At 40.6% G+C, this 18,303-nt stretch overlaps 1 protein-coding gene and 1 long non-coding RNA gene across 2 annotated transcripts in view; one reads left to right on the top strand and one right to left on the bottom strand.

The window, feature by feature from the left end:
- Positions 1–893: 893 nt before the first annotated feature.
- Positions 894–2,057, bottom strand: LOC121232443. The gene is made up of 2 exons (XR_005930884.1): positions 1,885–2,057; positions 894–1,179 (listed from the first exon to the last, which is right to left on the bottom strand). It is a non-coding gene; the product is annotated as an uncharacterized LOC121232443 (long non-coding RNA).
- Positions 2,058–2,134: 77 nt separating this feature from the next.
- The window catches only part of CEP295 (centrosomal protein 295), a 47,108-nt gene continuing 30,939 nt past the window's right edge, over positions 2,135–18,303 (top strand). The window contains exons 1-8 of the mRNA XM_041118473.1: positions 2,135–2,295; positions 4,079–4,212; positions 5,374–5,574; positions 6,798–6,922; positions 7,874–7,967; positions 14,922–15,035; positions 16,472–16,612; positions 17,742–17,925. Coding sequence (XP_040974407.1) covers positions 2,160–2,295; positions 4,079–4,212; positions 5,374–5,574; positions 6,798–6,922; positions 7,874–7,967; positions 14,922–15,035; positions 16,472–16,612; positions 17,742–17,925 — 1,129 coding nt within the window. The 5' untranslated portion in view covers positions 2,135–2,159. The remainder of the gene's footprint in view (positions 2,296–4,078; positions 4,213–5,373; positions 5,575–6,797; positions 6,923–7,873; positions 7,968–14,921; positions 15,036–16,471; positions 16,613–17,741; positions 17,926–18,303) is intronic.

Genomic DNA, 18,303 nt, shown 5'->3' with positions numbered 1-18,303 from the left:
TTCCCCCAGGAGAAATGTGACCAGTAATTGAAGCACGGGGGAGCTATTGTCTCCAGCTTTATATATGCCTGGCTAGATGCACCGATACTGCTGCATCACTATTCACCTTTTATATAAGGAACACCATCTACTTCACAATGGGAAAGAATTAATGCAGGCCTGTAATACTGTAATTCAAACAGGTGTAGTAAAAAGTAGAATATATTACAGTATTAAAATGACAGTTTGCTAAATCCCTGTTTTTCAGTATACGTATGTAAATTAAGTGGTAGCAGAAATAATTCTGCAATACATTGACTAGAAAACACCTTTGAAACAAAATTCTTACCCAGCACATGTGGGTTTCGTAATATCCCTTTTTTCCAATAGTATAATTGAGGAGCAGATATTTGACCTCTTTCACATTTTATAAGTAGAGGATTCTAAAATCTATAGTCTCAATTACTTTCTTAATGGACTGTCTTCAATTTTTTTTTTACCTGTTGACCTGCAGGATAAAGCTATTTAGAAGAGATGTTATTGTGCAGAGCGCTGCCATAATGAAAATGCTGAAGGACAAAAAAATCCAATAAGGAGACTAGGAGATGCATTTGGAAGCACACTACTCACATTTAATTTATTCAATATGCATACTGTGAAACATCTGGGTGTCTTTAATATACAATCAGGTATTAACTTGGTACCAGCTATTACAGTCAGCAGTTTGCAGCAAGTTGCAAGCACTTGACAGAAAGCAAATTATCTCCCTAACTGATCCCATAGCACAGAAGTCTGTGGAAAAGAAGGCAGTTTAGCAGTAAAATGCAGAAGGCAGGGAAGAAACCACGTTCAACTGCCGTTACCTCTTCTTCCTGTGCTCATGCTTTTTGTTTTGCAATCCTGTACTTTTTTTAGTGTATTTCCTGTGTGGCTATGCATCTGCATGCACCAAACCGCTAAGTTTTACCAAGTAATCTCGGCCCTCCTGGTTTCAGTCCTGTAGGGCACAATACGGTGGGTTACTATGACAGTTAGCTCCTAGTACAAAATTGTTTTTTCCTTTTTCTAGAAGAAACTGCCATTGAAAGTAGCTATGTTTTGCACTCACGTTTCAGTGCAAGACAACCGATTATCTCCTTTGTGCCCCATCGGTTATAATTCACAAGCAGTTCTTCCATTTTTGCAGCACCAGCTCAGACCCTGGGAACATACTCAACGCAGAGAAACAATCTAACACTGCCTCTGTCACTTCATCCCTATGTGCAGCAGAATTGTTTCTCTCAAAATGAATAACAAGTTTTTGCTCAGTTTTATGTTCCTCATAAATCAAGGGTATCGGATGACTCTGCTTTCAAATCCCAACTGCTGCAGCTCTCGCACATATGATAAATGTTCCCTTTTAAAAATTAAACTAACACATGAGGATGAAAGCAAAGAAGCAAACAAGTATTGCATCAGGCTTACAAGGAGCAGACATTAGTTTAAAAAGAGGTTTATAAAAGAAAGATCAGCACTAGTTGTGAGGTCGAGGTAGCAGCACAGATCTCTCACTGTAGAAGCGACTTGGCCAGCCGCACGCAAGCCTAGGAGACAGGCAGAGCAGCACTGCACGTCCAGGGGTACTGCCAGTGTCTGAATTTACTCCTTCTACTCATACAGCGCATCCAAAAAGAGTGTTGAGCGAGAAGGTTACGTAGAGGTAAAGCCAGTGAGGTAAAACTAGCAGTGCTGAGTTTTCTTCCGCTCCCCCACCGTTTCTAGTTTAGCCCATACCCCTCCCACGCGAGCTTTAGCACTCGGAAACCCTGACAGAGGCCTGCTGATGTAGCGCCGTGAGAAAATCGCGGCCATAAGCCCCTTCAAGCGCACGCTGAGATCTCCTGAGTAAGCGGGCAAAGCCCTAACCCCGTTTAAATCAGGCCTTGGGCCGGGACTGACTAGGAGAGGACCTGAGGGAGCGGGGAGGGAGTGAAGTGCCTCCCCTGCCCCAGCGCCCCTTTTATAGTCGCCGCGTTCGGCCTCACCGGCCAGTCACAACTTTCCTCAGTTCCCATTGGTCACCAGGAGGCAGGGGCGGGGCTCAGTCGTAGCGGGAGGCGGGGAAGGGTGGCGCGGTGGCGCATGCGCGCTGCGGTGTGCCCGGAGCGGTGGGAGGTGTATCGGCGAGGGGAGCGCTCCGCATGCGCAGAGGGCGTTTCCCGCCGTGGCCCTCCGTTTCCCGCTGCGCCGGCAGCCATTGGCCGCTCGGGGTGAGCGTCAGAGGTGACGCAGCGGGAGGAGGCAGTCGTTGCCGGCGACGGCGGCCCGGAGGGCCAAGTGGGCGGCGGGAGAAGCGGCGGGTAGGTGTGGGGCAGCCCCGCCGCGGGGTCGTTCCGCTCCCTTCCCGGGCGTCCTTTCCTTTCCCTCCCTCCGCGTTGTCCCTCCTCAGCTCGGGCTGGTCGAGCTGTATCGGCCGCCGCCCCGGTGGCGGCTCCCGCTGACTGACGGGGAGCGGCCCGAGCGGGCCCGGGGCCTCCTGGGCAGAGCCCGCTGGCGGAGGGGCTCTCCCTGGGGGCCGGCGGGCGCTCCTGCGTGCTCCGTCCTCCTCTCTGCCCCCGAGCAAGGCGCGCCCCGGGCCGCCCGCCTCGGGGCTGAGCCCCCGGCCGGCGCGCCGCGCTTGTCCCTACCTTTTGACTCCGGCGGTTCTCTTCCCGGCTCTGGAGAAGCGCTTGTGGGTGGCTGTGCCGGGCAGGGTAGTAAGAGGCGTTAACGCTGCTTACGGCAGCCTCTGTAGCGCAGCGGTCCCGGGGAAGGCTGGCTTCGTTTTAACCGTCGTGTGTTTACTGACTGCTTTGTGCTGCAACTGAATCCGCGCAAATGTTGACTGCTTTACTGTGGCGTTTGCGTTATCTGCTTTGGCTCTTAAATTCTTTAAGTGTTAGATCTAGGCTTTGTGTTGTTCATCCTCTAAAATTTTCCTTTCTTCGGAGGTGGGGAATGTAGTCATTTGCTCCCTAATTATGTGTATCGATAAACTTATGTTTTGTACCTCGTCAGCTAAGTAAGGGAAGGCTAGCAGGAACCATGATACTCTGTCCCTGCTTATCCTGTAATGAACTTGGGATTCATTGGCTTAATAACCCTGTACCAGAAGTATCTCATGGATCGTTATTTTGTTTTTACACCTCACCTGATTTCTTTAGAGGGTTTTTTTTTAATTTGTGATACTGAAAAGAAATTTTTCCAGGTGTGACATGTTCGTTAAATTACTGCTACGTGGATTGTTCACTAGTAACAAGGTTTTGATTTTTACAACTAAACGGTGGCTTTTGAAAGTCTTTGTTGGTTTGTTTTGAGTATTTTCAATGATATAAATACTTAAAGATCAAGTAAAGATTTGGGAGGCGGGGGGGGCAGTTTTGGACTGGGCTGCATATCAGGCTGAAAAAGTCTTTTTTTGCTGAGCAGGTGAAAATTATAATTGTGAGGAAAACAGGAAGCGATCTGTAGAACCAGCAGATCCTGGTTCCACAGTAAGATCCAAAGGGAAACATCACTTGAAATGGCTGCTTAAGAAAACTTGGATAAAAAATTGTCAGTGAGCAACTTCAGCATTCTGGTGAAATGCTTGGCATGCAGACTGTTGTCAGAGTTTCGCAGTCTTCCAGGCAGAAAACCTTGGACTGCAGTCAAAAATGTTAACAAACTCAATATCTTCTATCTTATAACTGTTACGATACTATTTCAGTACAAATCGCCTAAGTGACCAGTCTGCTTTACTGTGTGGTGTGGTTTTCAGTAGGTTTTTTTGTCTTCCCAGGAGCGGAATGGTGTTCGCTACTCACTTTGCAGATGTGCAGGTCTGGTCCACAGTGTAGAATGTGAATGTAATACTGTTGCAGAGTTTGCTACATAGTATAATAGTTCAAAAGCCATACATTTTGTGACTGTGACAAAGACAGTGCCGATGTTGAGTACAATTGGAACAGACGTGAAGAGTTGTAGATCGTGCTCCTAGATACCATGCCAGATTTGTAAGGTCATGGTATTATCTGGTTTTTATAGCTGGTTTACCTATGTCTTTTATGCACAATTTCTGGTTTTCATGTTGTTCTCATAGAAGTTGATTATTCAGCGTTTCCAAAGATGAAGAGGAAAGTTGCAAAAGTTGGGAAATTGAGGCTTAGTCCTAATGAAGAAACCATGCTTTTGAAAGAAGAATATGAAAGAAGAAGAAAACTGAGGCTACAGCAAGTATGCCTGTATTTGTGCATGTTGTGTATTTCATTTAAAGATGTAACAAATAATTTAGGAAAATTAACTGAAAAATTTATTTAGTGTAAACTAAATTCCAGGGTCATAATATTGTGTATTAGGTTTCTATTTAGTTTGTGAATTATTTTCCTTTTCTCATGTTTACTTACTACTAAGTGCATATTTTGCTTGTGATGCCTTCTCTGTTTGTTAGATTCAATTTGACATCTGTTCCAGAATCTCTTCTTCCCTGCCAGCTTCCCAGTATCTGTCATTTTTATTCGGCTGTGAACATGCAGTTGTCTCTTTTCTGGTGTTGTGTCACTAGTGTAAGGATTCATACCTCTTACAGTGTTTCAGGTGTTTTCACAGTGATCACGCAGAAGAAATAAGACATCTACTGCTAATACAAAGCTTCACAGCTTTCCAGTGGACAAACAGAATTGCTACAAAATGTCATAGTTCTAAATGCTTTAACTACTGCTCCTTTCAGAATGTCTGAGCAGAGTACCTTTTTCAGAAAATGTCTGTTGATCATCTCATCTTTCTTCCATTTCTATTCTGCTGTCCTGCTGTTAGACCACAGGACTATTTCTCCATTTCTCTCTTAGCCTTCCTCTGCTTTGTCCTACACAAGCTGTTCACGTCTCACATATTTTCTAGAGACAGTTATCTTCAAGGCATTTACCATGTACTAATCTTTCACCCCTTTGGGGCTTTTTTCTTGATACGTTTTCCTCTTTAGTGAAGAGAATTTTACTGACAAAGTGAAAAACAGAAACTTAGTAAACAGACTTTAATTTATCAGTATAGTTGCTGATTTTCTTTAAACCGTGTTGCATTGTAATAGGAGTCTTTAATAAGTTATTGTGTTGTTTTTTTGGAGGGAAGGATATTCCAAGCAGTTTTTTGCATTTTGTTTATCAGTTGTATGTTAATCTTGGACTTTAACTGAAACACTGAACTAAGATTAAATTTATTATTTAATGTATTAATTTTGGTAAAAGGTAATGGCAACTTTGAAGTATTTTCTGGACAGATGTTAATGGAATAGTAGATGAGATGGAAAGCTGAAAGGAGGGTAGAATATGTTGTGGGAAGACTTGCTGCAAAAAATACTGTGTTTAAGTTGCTGACAAAACATAAATGCTATTTCTACAGGTTAGAGAGCAACAGAAGTATATCGCCTTGCAGATAAGACAGAAAGTAAAGCAGAGGAGAGAACAACAACTACATCAGTTAGAGGAGGCACTGAGAGCTGAATGGCAGAAAGCACAGGATCAAAAGATGAAAGCCTTAGAAAAACTGTATTTATCAAGCTTAAGAGCGATTGGTGAGGGTCACCGACAAGCCAAGGAGAACGTAAGTGAAACAGCTTAATATTATTGTCAGATAAATTCTTGATGTTCTAGAAATACCAAGATTGCTGTTTGGTTTCTTATATTCTTCATCTTGCAGTCCTAATATGTAAAACAACAGTTTTTAAGAATGGAAACTTCTTAGAGCAGATATCTTTCCACAAGACAAGACCAGGATTAAATGGTCTTGCAGGCCCATCTGCTAAGGTTTTTGCTATGCAAACTCTTGAAGTTATTTTGTTTATGTTAGATTGTAAATGTATAGGATAGTGTATGTTTGTACTTGACTAAATTTCACATGGTGAATCATTGTCTCAAGTATGCCAGTAATATAGTAACTTTTTTTCTCTACCATGTAACAGTATCTTTTCTATGGTTAAGAAAATACTTAACATTTTTTTTCTTCAGTGCTCAAGTGACATGGAAAGGCTTGATAATGGCTTCAGAGGCCTTTGCCTAGACTGCAAACTGGTGTCACTTCTTAATTCTGCACCTATAAACTATTTTCACTTTCTTCAAAATCACGTAACTTGTGTAGGCTCTCTTTGAGAGATCATTGAGGTTGTTCGGTAGAAACTTTCCGTAGATTGTACTCTGAACCAGGTTTATAGAATTCAGTGGTGCCACAGACTTCTTGCATGAATTGTGCAGACTAGCTTACTTCCTGAATTAGTCGGGCTTTTTAACCCAAGTAAAATAGCATTATACTTTTCCGTATCTCAGTGTCTCTAAATCAACTTCTTAGTAAAGTTCTTTCCAGTGCTAGGATGGATGAGTTTGTGGAAAACTGTGGTACCAATGCCATAGGAACACAGAATCATAAAGAATCGTTTCTGTTGATACACAATCATTGTAATTAGTGACTGAAAGGTAGTAACATGCTTTCTCTGTACAGTTTAGTCAGTGTTTGCTAAAATGTGTAAGTATATTTATATTACCCTCTTTATCAAAGAGATGCAGAGAGAAGCTAAGTTTTCCACCTAAATATTTGGTTACATTGGCTGAGGAATGTGGCAAATTTGCTGCTGTTAGTGGTAGAGAAGAAGAGAATAAAGAAGATGGCAGAGAAGGAAAAGTTATTATTTAGAGTATTTTTACTCTAATACAGTCGAAAGTAATTTTGAGCTTGTGATTTGTACCAGCAGTACTTAATTTGAAATATCACACTGATAGTACGAGAAGTGAGTAAAATCCTGTATTAAGTCCTTGCAATATTTTATTGTTAAGGAACCTGACTTAGAAGCTCTGGCAAAGCAAGCAGAGGAAAGGAAACAAAGAGCAGAGAAGAGACATAGGAAAGCCCTGAAAGAACAGAAGTACCAAAAAGAAAAATTACTTCATGAGCAAGCCCGGTATGCAATAGTTACCTAGTTTTCTTAAGCATAGAATGCATTTTACAGTGTCACAAGGTGAAAGGCAAAAATCTTGATGCTTCTTGCTTGGAGCTCTTTTAATCTTGAAATTTTATGGGTTAGAGAATTAATGCTTGTGGACAAAGCTTGTGGGTTTTGATAAGAACTGTAGTTTTAAAACCAAGACAAAAATGTCAAGTATAGAAGCTGGCCTTACAGACTCTGAACGAGTGGGGGGCCTTTCATCTGTATATTGCTATTTTCAGTCTAGATTGTTGGCTGACAGCTATTCAGTGACATATGAAATGAAATGTTCTCAGGCCAGTTCCTGATGGAGAGTTACCCACTTGAAAAAAGGACCTATTGCATTTGTTATGGTCTTCCTTCTTAGCAGTGGGGTTTTTTGAGCAGATTGAACCAAACTTGAGCTGGCATGAAAAACGAGCTGTGTACTCTTGAGGATAGTTGTGCTTGAGTAGAGCTGAGATCTATTGATTAAATACTTAGTTTTGTTCCACATTTGAGCAATTAAAATATATTGAAGTGATGCAGTGCTTTCTGAAAACCTAAGTGAAAAGCAGGGATTTTGCTTTGTTCTTAGAAGCTTGTCAGTATTAACATTTTTGCATTACTTCAATAAATTAATTTTCCAGTGCTGTCTTCCAGCATAAGTTCTGTTGACTTTTCAATGTGCTTGCCCATCCCCAATTTTCCAGTGCTGTCTTCCAGCATAAGTTCTGTTGACTTTTCAGTGTGCTTGCCCATCCCCATCTCCCAAGCATTCAATTCGGGTACATCTGAATCTGTTTATTTTTTAGGTTTCCCTTTCATTTTGCACAGTGCTGTCATTGTTACTTGAATAGTTTTTTCCTTCTCTCTTTTCTTTTGTGTGTGGTCGTTTGGGTTTTTTTGTGTGTGTGTGGTTTTTTTGTTTTTGTTTTTTCCCCCAAGACGAACAAATGCACGTAAACATGCTCTGGAAGTGGAAAGACAAAGAGCAGCCAAAGTTGCAAGCCTGCCACCTCCTCCGCCACGTCCGCTTGAGGTATGTATCCGTGATGTGATAGTGATCACAATTTACATATAATTTAATGATTGATTTATTGGCCTGACTTCTCACAACAGGATATCCAAAATTGTTATTTGCATATTATAAGAAGAGCAGTTCAGCAAAAATCAAGAAAATCAATGAATTGTATATTAGCAGACTTCTTACTACTAAGCTTTGGTATTTGTTTATTTCTGATCTCTTGTTACGTGTGGATTTTATTTCTTGTCATCGAAGATTTTTGTGGTTAATGTGTCTTTTAAACTTTATCATGTTCTCATTTTCATTTAATACCCACAGTGGTATTAAACTCTACAATGATTTTTCTCAGCATGTACACACCACCTCAACCTTCTGTCATAATGATGCAGCAGTAGCATTTTGTTTAGTTCTGTAGTAAAGATAGTTCTACCTTTTTAGCTGTGGGGTTTTTGTTGGTTTTTTCCTCCAATTTCTTTACTACTTGTAGGGAGTACTAAATGTAGGGTAAGCTGTTTAATTTTGATAGGAAACCAGTACCTAAGGCTACTGGGGAGGCAAGTAGATAAAAATCATATTTTTACGTTTATCCTGTACCCTTTTGAGGGGGCAACTTTTTATGTCCTTCATGCTGCTTTGATTTCAGAGAGATTCTGCATAGGTATAGAAGTTACTGTAGGATTGCAGATCTGAACTGCAGGAAGAACATTATGTGCATTTTTACTTTGGAGTTACCTTTTAGTAAATTTAATTTAATGGAACTTCATTAATGCCGAGTTTAAGTTGCCTTATGTGGTGTTGTGCCTTTTCAGACCATCAGGTTCAGGGATATTCAGACACTGACAAGAAGAGAAAGGATTAAGGTATACTAGTCCTTCTCAGAGCCAGTGAAGTTATCAAAGCTTTTCCCAGCTACATCCAGCATGTTATGTACAGGTTAGTGTGTTGGATGGTAGAGGTTTGGTACTGATGTATCTGGAAAAACTGAGCAAGGTTTGACCCTCACAGTTTTCAGAATGATTGGAAAAAGGAGTGCCTATATACTTTCATTTGTATCCCTTAGTACGTTCTTCTCTGTAGCTCTCCTCGCTGGCTGCCTGAGGGTTTTCTTATTGTGGAAGTTGGATATGAGTGAGGAATAAGCGAGTGTCGTAAGGGAGTGGTAAAGTTTGGGGTTATTTCTGGTGAAGTATATGCAATATTGGAATTTAGAATAGGTGGAATAAAGTCCTCTATGGTACAGTTCAGGTAAATTCAAACACTCTTTCATGCTGCTGTTCTCTTCTACATTGTTTCATGTGACATGTTCCTGGTGTATCTGTTATAGAGCAGATGAAGGCTGTATCAGTTAAAACTTTGATTCTTCATTTCCTGGTTTTCAGATGCTTGTGTTGCTCAGTTTGGCGTTGTTGGAAAAGCACGAGACACTGCAGCATTGCTTTCTAGTAACTTTTGCAGTTTAGGATGTGTGTTATGTTGCTTTCTATTAAAAAAAAAAGTTTCTAATTGGTAACCCAAAGTCAGCTGCAGTTAGCGTGCATATTTGTAGATGATACGACAGCTAAAAAGACACAGTAACTATATAATAGTTTTCACCTAACAACCTCAGTAATGCATCTCTCTTTCCATTTTACAAATGCAGAATTTCCTTCTTATTCTTTAGTCTTTTTTCACCAGGGCAAGCAAGAAGACTTTGTTCAGGTTTCCCCATGTTCTGGTACAATTGCATTTGCGATTGTATTGGATGACAGGTCTGGGTCAGTACTGTGTTTACGTATTGCAGAAACATAACTTCCTTTCCTGAAATTCTACAGTTTATTGCATTTCCACCCATGAACAAATGTCCTTTACTCACCTTTTCAGCAAACATGATTTTAGCACAGTTTGCAAGCATCTGGATTTTCTACAATACATGGGGTTTGTTTCTTTTAAGAAGTTCATGCTCTGATAATGCCAAATTGAATCAACAATTCTGCAGGCATGTTGGATTTTTGTTGAGGAAAAAGATTGCATTGTTTAAATATAGCACAGCATGTCAGTTTGATCCATGTAAAGACTAGCTGACTTCAAGCCTGTTTCCTCGTTTTAAAATCCATACAGATATGAATCCTTTTGTCATAGGCCTATGTTGCTGGGAGGGCACAGGGTGAAGAATAAAGTTATTTTCTTGGAAAAGTAACTGGGTGCCATGTACTGCACGGGGTAAATGCTAAGTAATTGAAATATCAGAGATGATTAGAGCTGTGGCTTATTCCTAGTTCTGTATAGAGGGAGAAAACAAAAGATGTTAACTGTCAATTTCTGGGGCTTTGTCTTGCAAATGCGTTACTCAAAAGGCACTGAATTTGAATTGCTTAACTTTTACTCCAAATCCTGTGAATTGCAGAAAATTACAAGGTCATCTGCTTAAGCATGCATATTTTCTTGAATCAATTTTCATAAAGAGCTTATTAAACAGAACTATAATCATAATCTGATGCTCTGTCGCAATAACAATTGAATAAAATTTCATAAAATGGAGGATTCATTGCAGGATTACTTAGGAGTATCTTCAGAAAATGTTTCTTATATTCTATTACTGTTACTTTATCCAGTTACAAAATAAGTGGTTTTACTCTAGAGATACTGTCATAATCAAGTTTAATTCTCAGAAGGATAGCTTTTAGGAATTGAGGCCTTAGACCAATTGTTAAGTTACTTGATTGAAGTTAAACTGTAAACATCATTTTATTGACAAGTGTCACACAGTTTTTGTGAACTTAATTTTTTTTTATATGATCTATCAGATTTTTATGTAATGGAAATACAACCTAAAAATCATAGAATCATGGAATGGTTTAGGTTGGAAGGGACCTTAAAGATCATCTAGTTGCAACCCCCCTGCCATGGGCAGGGACATCTTCCGCTACACCAGATTGCTCAAAGCCCCATCCAACCTGGCCTTGAACACTGCCAGGGATGGGGCACCCACAGCCTCTCTGGGCAACCTGTTCCAGTGCCTCACCACCCTCACAATGGAGAATTTCTTCCTTGCATCTAATCTAAATCTACCCTCTTTCAGTTTAAAGCCATTGCCCCTTGTCCTATCACTACATGCCCTTGTAAAAAGTCCCTCTCTGGCTTTCTTGTAGGCCTCCTTCAGGTACTGGAAGGCTGCAATAAGGTCTCTCCAGAGCCTTCTCTTCTCCAGGCTGAACAACCCCAACTCCCTCAGCCTGTGTTCAGAGGAGAGGTGCTCTAGCCCTCTTATCATCTTTGTGGCCCTGTTCTGGACTCACTGCAACAGGTCCATGTCCTTCTTATGTTGGGACCCCCAGAGCTGAACGCAGTACTCCAGGTGGGGGTCTCAGCAGAGCAGAGGGGCGGAATTGCCTCCCTCAACCTGCTGCCCACAGTTCTTTTGACACAGCCCAGGATACAGTTGGCTTTCTGGGCTGCAAGCGCACGTTTCTGGGTCTTGTTGAGCTTCTCCTTAACCAACACCCACGAGTCCTTTTCTGTAGGGCTGCTCTCAATCTGCTTATTTCGTAGCCGTTATTTGTCCTTGGGATTGCCCCAACCCATGTGCAGGACCTTGCACTTGGCCTTGTTGAACTTTGTGAGGTTTGCACGGGCCTGCCCCTCAAGCCTGTCAAGGTCCCTCTGGATGGCATCTCTTCCCTCCAGCGTGTCGACCGCACCACGCAGCTTGGTGTCATCGGCAAACTTGCTGAGGGTGCACTCAATCCCGCTGTCCATGTTGCCAACAAAGATGTTAAACAGTGTTGGTCCCAATACCAACCCCTGAGCAATGCCACTCATCACTGCTCTGTACTCAGACATCGAGCCATTGACCACAACTCTTTGAGTGTGACCATCCAGCCAATTCTTATCCACTGAGTGGTCCATCCATCAAATCCATGTCTCTCCAATTTAGAGACAAGGATGTAGTGTGGGACAGTGTAAAAAGCTTTGCACAAGTCCAGGTAGATGATATATATTGCTCTTCCCATGTCCACCAATGCTGTAACCCTGTTGTAGAAGGCCACCAAACTTTTCAGGCAAGATTTGCCCATCGTGAAGCCATGTTGGCTGTCACCAGTCACCTCCTTATTTTCCATGTGCCTAAGTGTAGTTTCCTGGACCATCTGTTCCATGATCTTGGCAGGCACAGAGGTGAGACTGACTGGCCTGTAGTTCCCTGGGTCTTCCTTTTTTCCCTTTTTAAAAACAGAGGTTATGTTTCCCCTTTTCCAGTCAGTGGGAACGTCCCTAGACAGCCACAACTTCTCAAATATGATGGATAGTGGCTTAGCCACTTCATCTGCCAGTTCCCTCAGGACCCAAGGATGCATCTCATCAGGTCCCATGGACTTGTGCACCTTCAGGTTCCTTAGATGGTCTTGAACCTGATCTTCACCTACAGTGGGCAGTCTTCATTCTCCTAGTCCCTGCCTTTGCCTTCTGGGACTTGGGCAGTGTGGCTGGAGCACTGGCCAGTGAAGACTGAGGCAAAAAAGTCATTGAGTACCTCAAGCCTTCTCCATGTCCTTGGTAACCAGGTCTCCTCTTTCCTTCCAGAGAGGGCCCACATTTTCGCTAGTCTTCCTTTTATCACTGATGTACCTATAGAAGCTTTTCTTGTTGCCCTTGATGTCCCTGGCCAGATTTAATTCTGTCAGGGCTTTAGCTTTCCTAACCTCATCCCTGGCTGCTCGGACAATTTCTCTGCATTCCTCCCAGGCTACCTGTCCTTGCTTCCACCCTCTGCAGGCTTCCTTTCTGTGTTTGAGTTTGTCCAGGAGCTCCTTGTTCATTCATGCAGGCCTCCGGACTTCCTATTTGTTGGGACGCATTGCTCCTGAGCTTGGAGGAGGTGATCCTTGAGTATTAAATAGCTTTCTTGGGCCCTTCTTCCCTCTGGAGCTATATCCCATGGCACTCTACCAAGCAGATCCCTGAAGAGGCCAAAGTCTGCTCTCTTCAAGCCCAGGGTGGCAAGCTTGCTGTGTGCCCTCCTTGCTGCCCGAAGGATTTTGAACTCCACTGTTTCATGGTCACTGCAGCCAAGGCTGCCCTTGAGCTTCACATTCCCCACCAGCCCACCCTTGTTGGTGAAAACAAGGTCCAGCATAGCTCCTCTCCTTGTTGGCTCCTCCATCACTTGGACAAGGGAGTTATCATCAACGAATCCATCAGGAACCTCCTGGTTTGCTTATGTCCAGCTGGGTTACTGTATTGTTACTATATGTTACTATGCTCTTCTTGAGTATTCATAACATTTTTAGAGTTGGGGTTTTTTGGTTTTGGGTTTTTTTTTGTTCATTTCATAATACATTGCTGCTCCAGTTTTGCCAGATTTTAGTATAGAATTAGTTACTTGGGGGGGGAGGGGGGAAGGAGGGAGAGTTACAAACCTCTTGATGGAAGTACGGATGAATTCTTAGCTACAGTGGTTCCACCATGAGGTTTAATAATGTTACAAGTATTTCTTTTTTTCAGCCGAAATTGCTTTTGACATTAATCGGAAAATTGCAGCCTCTCACATCTTCACAGCTTTTGAAGAAAATTCTGGAGATTTGATTGATTAAATGCAATTATTAATTACTGATTTGTTAGTTTTACATTTTTTAAAATAATTCCAAAGACTGAGGTTTAATTATACATTCTGAAGGTAACACAGTATAGGTCAAGCAGTCGGTATTCTGACTAATGAGGTTTAGGCATGGGACTTGTCTGTTTTCAGAGCTATAATCAGTATCTACAAGCATTTTGGTTAATGTTGATCTGTTACAATTACTATGATTTATTGATTAAGAAAGTTAGCAATTTTTAAACAGCTTTATGTACAAATAAAAGTGAAATTCTTCATGGCGTGCTTTTATTTGTACGTTATGGTTTTTTTCCTGTTAGAATAACATGCATTTGCTTAAGAACCCTAAAATAAGATACTGGATTTCTGTTGGTGAGGCTAAAACTAGTTGCACATCATAGGATTTTAATTTAAAGGCTTCGCTTTCTACAGTCTTTATAAAATAGTAAGAGATAATACTGAAATTTTGTATGCCTCATCTTACATAGAGGTAAGTTTAAGATATTCCCGAGACTTAATGCTACTCCTTGTGTATGTGCATTTGTTTACAGTCATGTTAGTTTTAAACCACTCAGGCTATGAAACTTGCTGTTTTAGTTAATGTGGATAAGAATCCTTTTTTAGGAGAAAGTCTGGGGAAGAGGAAGCTGAGAGAAAATTAATGGAGGAGATGTTAGAAGTACAAAGGCAGGTCCTACAGAATACTGAGTTACCTAATGTAGCTGCCCCACTGAGAACATCAGGCTGAGCCAAAGAAGAGGGAGGGCCTGGTCGCTCAGTGTTCAAACTCTTTCAGACAAGAGTTGAAATGTGGTATACCCAAAACTTTTCAAAAAAATAAATACAAAAAATAAATACTTTGTATTGTATAAATAGACACTTTTCAGTGAAGTTATGGAAAATGCTCTGTTATCTGGTCAACTAATAAATTGGACATAATGGTTCTGAGTTTCATAAAGAAAGTCTGTACTTGAGAAGTGTTATTTTGCTGTTAGGTATAATTCTGTTGTGGATCTGTGGTTGCCTTGCTTTGAGGTGAGTGTGACAGCTGTTGTAAGTGGGATTTGTATTACTGCATTAAATTCAAGTGCTTTAAATTAAGGTAATGCTTTTGAAACAAGTTGGCAGAGCTCTCTGATGAATGTTAATTTGTGTGGAGGAGTTTGCCTTAGGCTGTTAGATGCTCTCAGTTGTTAAGTCCTCTAGATCTGCCTTGTGCTGATGTGTTTTATTAATTATTAAACGTATGTGAAGTTTTAAACAATATTTTCAGGAGAAAATTTGGGGGCGTGGCTTTCTTTTAATACTAATTTACGTGTACAGATCACTTGTGTCCTGTTTAGTTGCTTTGCTAGAGATACTTTTCTCTGATACAGCTGTACTTGTACTTTCCTTCCTAGAATTTTGAAGTGAAAAAGACTCCTGCAGTGAAGCCCTATAGTGCTGACAACTTTTCTGTTACACGTTATCATATTTCTGAGCCTTACGTGGACAGAGAAGTGGATGGAGAGCAGGTGATTAACTCCAAGTGTTTGTGATACATGCTTCCATATATCTTTCTTTATATTGCATACAGTGTCTGGATATCAGCAATTCAGTTTTCTGGAACTTGTTTAAAAATATGAACTTGTATAAAGCAGCCATTACACAGCTTACTAATTGGAAACTTAGATGGGGAAACTTGTAATGCCTGTTATGTGCTCAGTCACTTGCGGGATCACACCTGACAGTCCCACATGAATAGACCTCTGTAAGGAGGTGAGTTCACAGGACTGGTATAATATTAGGACACCCAAATCTTCTGCTTTCTGGCTTAGGATAAAATAATAGTTGCAGTTGCCCTGCTTTTTTTTCCCTTCCCCTTTCTTTAGCTATGTACTCCCAGTGTTTACCTCGTATTTGTGTTCATCTGTTCATGCAGTCAGCAGTTTCAGCTTGCCAAAATGGCGGAAATCTCATTTGGGAAAAAGAATGATGAATAGATTTTTGCCAAATGGGAAAGTTTATTCAAGTTTACTGTAGACTCAGACAAGGGCCAAAGTCAGATCAGAAGAAGGGGGGGACTGGAAAAGTGAGAGATGGAGCAAGAGCTTAGCTTTTAGGATGATTTTTGAATTAAGGTAACGCTATTGAGAAGTGAACCAAACAACAGTTTGGTTTATTGGTGATGTGAGACCACAATCTAAGTTCCTGTTCTGGATCAGCCTCTATTAGACTAGAAAAGCTGTCTGAATAAATTTGTTTTTGTGAATATTTTCTTCAGTGCATTCATGAAGTTTTCATTCATGAAGTTCTAGGTTTTCTTCACATCTGAAGGACTAGGCCTAAACAATAAGAGGAAATACTGTAGTTTGCTCAGCTTTGTCATGGAAAATTCCAAAATGTTAATCTTTGTAGCCTTGCTTATGTGCAGTGATTTCTTGGGGTTTTTTTTACTTATGTATTTTTTTAATTTTCATGTGTTAGTAAGATTTTTCATATTTAAAAATTGCAGATTGTTTCTGCTTTCCCAAATGAGAATGAAAACGCTTCTGTATTTAATTCTGCCCCCCCCATTTAAAAAACCAAACATGAAGGTAGAAGTAGTCAATCTGTAATATCAACTGTATTATTAATTTTACCTTTTATTGTAGGAGAAATAACCATTCTGCTATAACAAATAAATCATACAAATGGTTGTCCCTAGTACAGCTTGAAACTAGAACACTTCGACACCTACACTTATGGAATATGTAAATAAGCTTTTTTTTTTTCCCCCCAAAGGTAAAAAAACTAGTTTGGTCCTCCTGCAACCAAGAATTATAAACCTTCAAGGGTGTTCATATGGCATTGTATGTCTTTTTGGTTTTTTAAAGTGCTTTTGCTGCAGAATTATTCATTTATTTATTGTTACATATGCTTTAAACTACCACAAAGAACTTCATGGACTAAACTATTGATTGACTGCCAGCCAGATGCTCGGTTAGCTGCTGAAGAAGAAGGGAAACGTTTGGAGGAACTACACAGAGAGGCAGAGAGGGAGAGAAGAGAGCAGCTTGAAAAGGCGCATCTCAGAGGAAGTCATGCCTTGAAGAAGGTGCATTTGGCTCAGGTAGGCAAAGTAGTTGTGCCTGATTTTAATGTCAAAATGACCAGTGTTAAGGAAGTTGTAGGTAGGTGATCAGTAAAGAAATGAATTATAGTTACAGGAGGAAAACTGGTGGACTAAATGGAGTTTTCAGAATGTGTTTAAAAAGCACCAAACTCTGTTTGCTTATTTTGGCTATCTGGAAGGAGGGAGAATGAAAGAACATCCTTTAATTTTTGTTATCTTTGTTTGACCAGCTGTTAACCAATCTGTAATAATCAAGCTAAACTTTTTGAATAGGTGATGAGCTCTACTTTTCCACACCACCTTTAGTTGGGTTGATTATTCTGTGCTTCAGGGGAAAAAAATTAATTTATTATTAAGAAGGCAACAATATATTTTTTTTATTTTTGGGAAACTTTTCAAAGTTTTTACTTAAAGACTGCAGTTCTGTTAGTGTGTAAGTCTGGAAATACTGAAATTGTTTCCTTTAAGAAGTAAAAACTGAACTATTGAGAAATGTCTTTGTACCTAGAGGGATGCTCTGAACTTTGTTTTACTGTCTGTTACTTTCACAAGTATTTTTGGAGGCTAGAAGTAGCAAAAGCTTCCTGTTTTTTAGTTGAGATATGATTGGCCCTGAATGAGTAACCTAACTAAAATGGGGAACTGTGGAAATATTACTGGTGCTCCTTAAGTTAACAGGGAGAAAACCCAACCAAACTTCAAATAAAGCTTTTTTTAAAATAGTTTTCATATATAATGGTAGCGTGCCAAGAGTATTTAGTTCATGTCTGAAAAAGTAGCAAGTGCTGAAGTATATACTAATAAAAGTAACTTGCCAAAGGAAGTACTCATTTACCTTGTAAAACAGAAGATTTAATTCTGTTGAAGAAAGTTGAACTACAGGTGTATAGTCTAATTCTTTATTTAACAATAGATCTTCTAGGTAGTATTGATGACTCTTGGGTTTAAAGGTCAGATACAGCCTTCTCCTGAGGAAGCACTTTCTCCCTAGAATAAAATTTACTTTAAACATTAAGGATTAAAAAAACTTCATGGTAACCAAATTGAAGTATTTTATCAGTCCTGACATATGGCTGTCTGAATGTGAACACTAAATGATAATGTTATCCCTTCTTTATGTTTGAAGGACAGGGAAAGGCTACTGAAAGAACTTGAGCAAATGCAGAATGTGGATCGGATGCATAGAAGACAGATTGTAGCGCAGATGCCACCTCAACTTTTTGTGCCTGCATACAAACGCAGGGAAATAAAAGAAGAATGGCAGAGAGAATTGGAGTTTGCATTTGAAGATATGTACAGTGAAGACAGGAGTAAGTAATTTGTTGGAGGTTGCTGAATCTGATAGCCCAGTAGAGGAGAGGCTGCTGCAGCTGCCTCTTCCCAGGTCCAGCCCCAGTAGCAAGGCTGTGTGTGTATTCACAGTAGGCATGCACACAAACAGGCTTTCGGTACGCACACACGGCTGGCCACGCGGGCCAACACAGAAAACACAGCACTCGCATTAAACAAACAGCGCAAATGGCCTCATCCTGTTCACTGCTCTGGCTGATCAGGATGGAGGCCTTTTAATGGGATATACATCTGCATACACAGTATGGATCCCTCCAGCAGTTGTCTTAGACATTTAATCTACCCAGTAATTCATCCTGGACCCTGTAGCGTTCTAGTTACCTCATATGTCCACATAA

The sequence above is a fragment of the Aquila chrysaetos genome, chromosome 19 (assembly GCF_900496995.4).
Source record: "Aquila chrysaetos chrysaetos chromosome 19, bAquChr1.4, whole genome shotgun sequence".
NCBI lineage: Eukaryota > Metazoa > Chordata > Aves > Accipitriformes > Accipitridae > Aquila > Aquila chrysaetos.
Note: the sequence above shows the minus strand (reverse complement) of the source record. Positions and strands in the feature narration are given on the sequence as shown.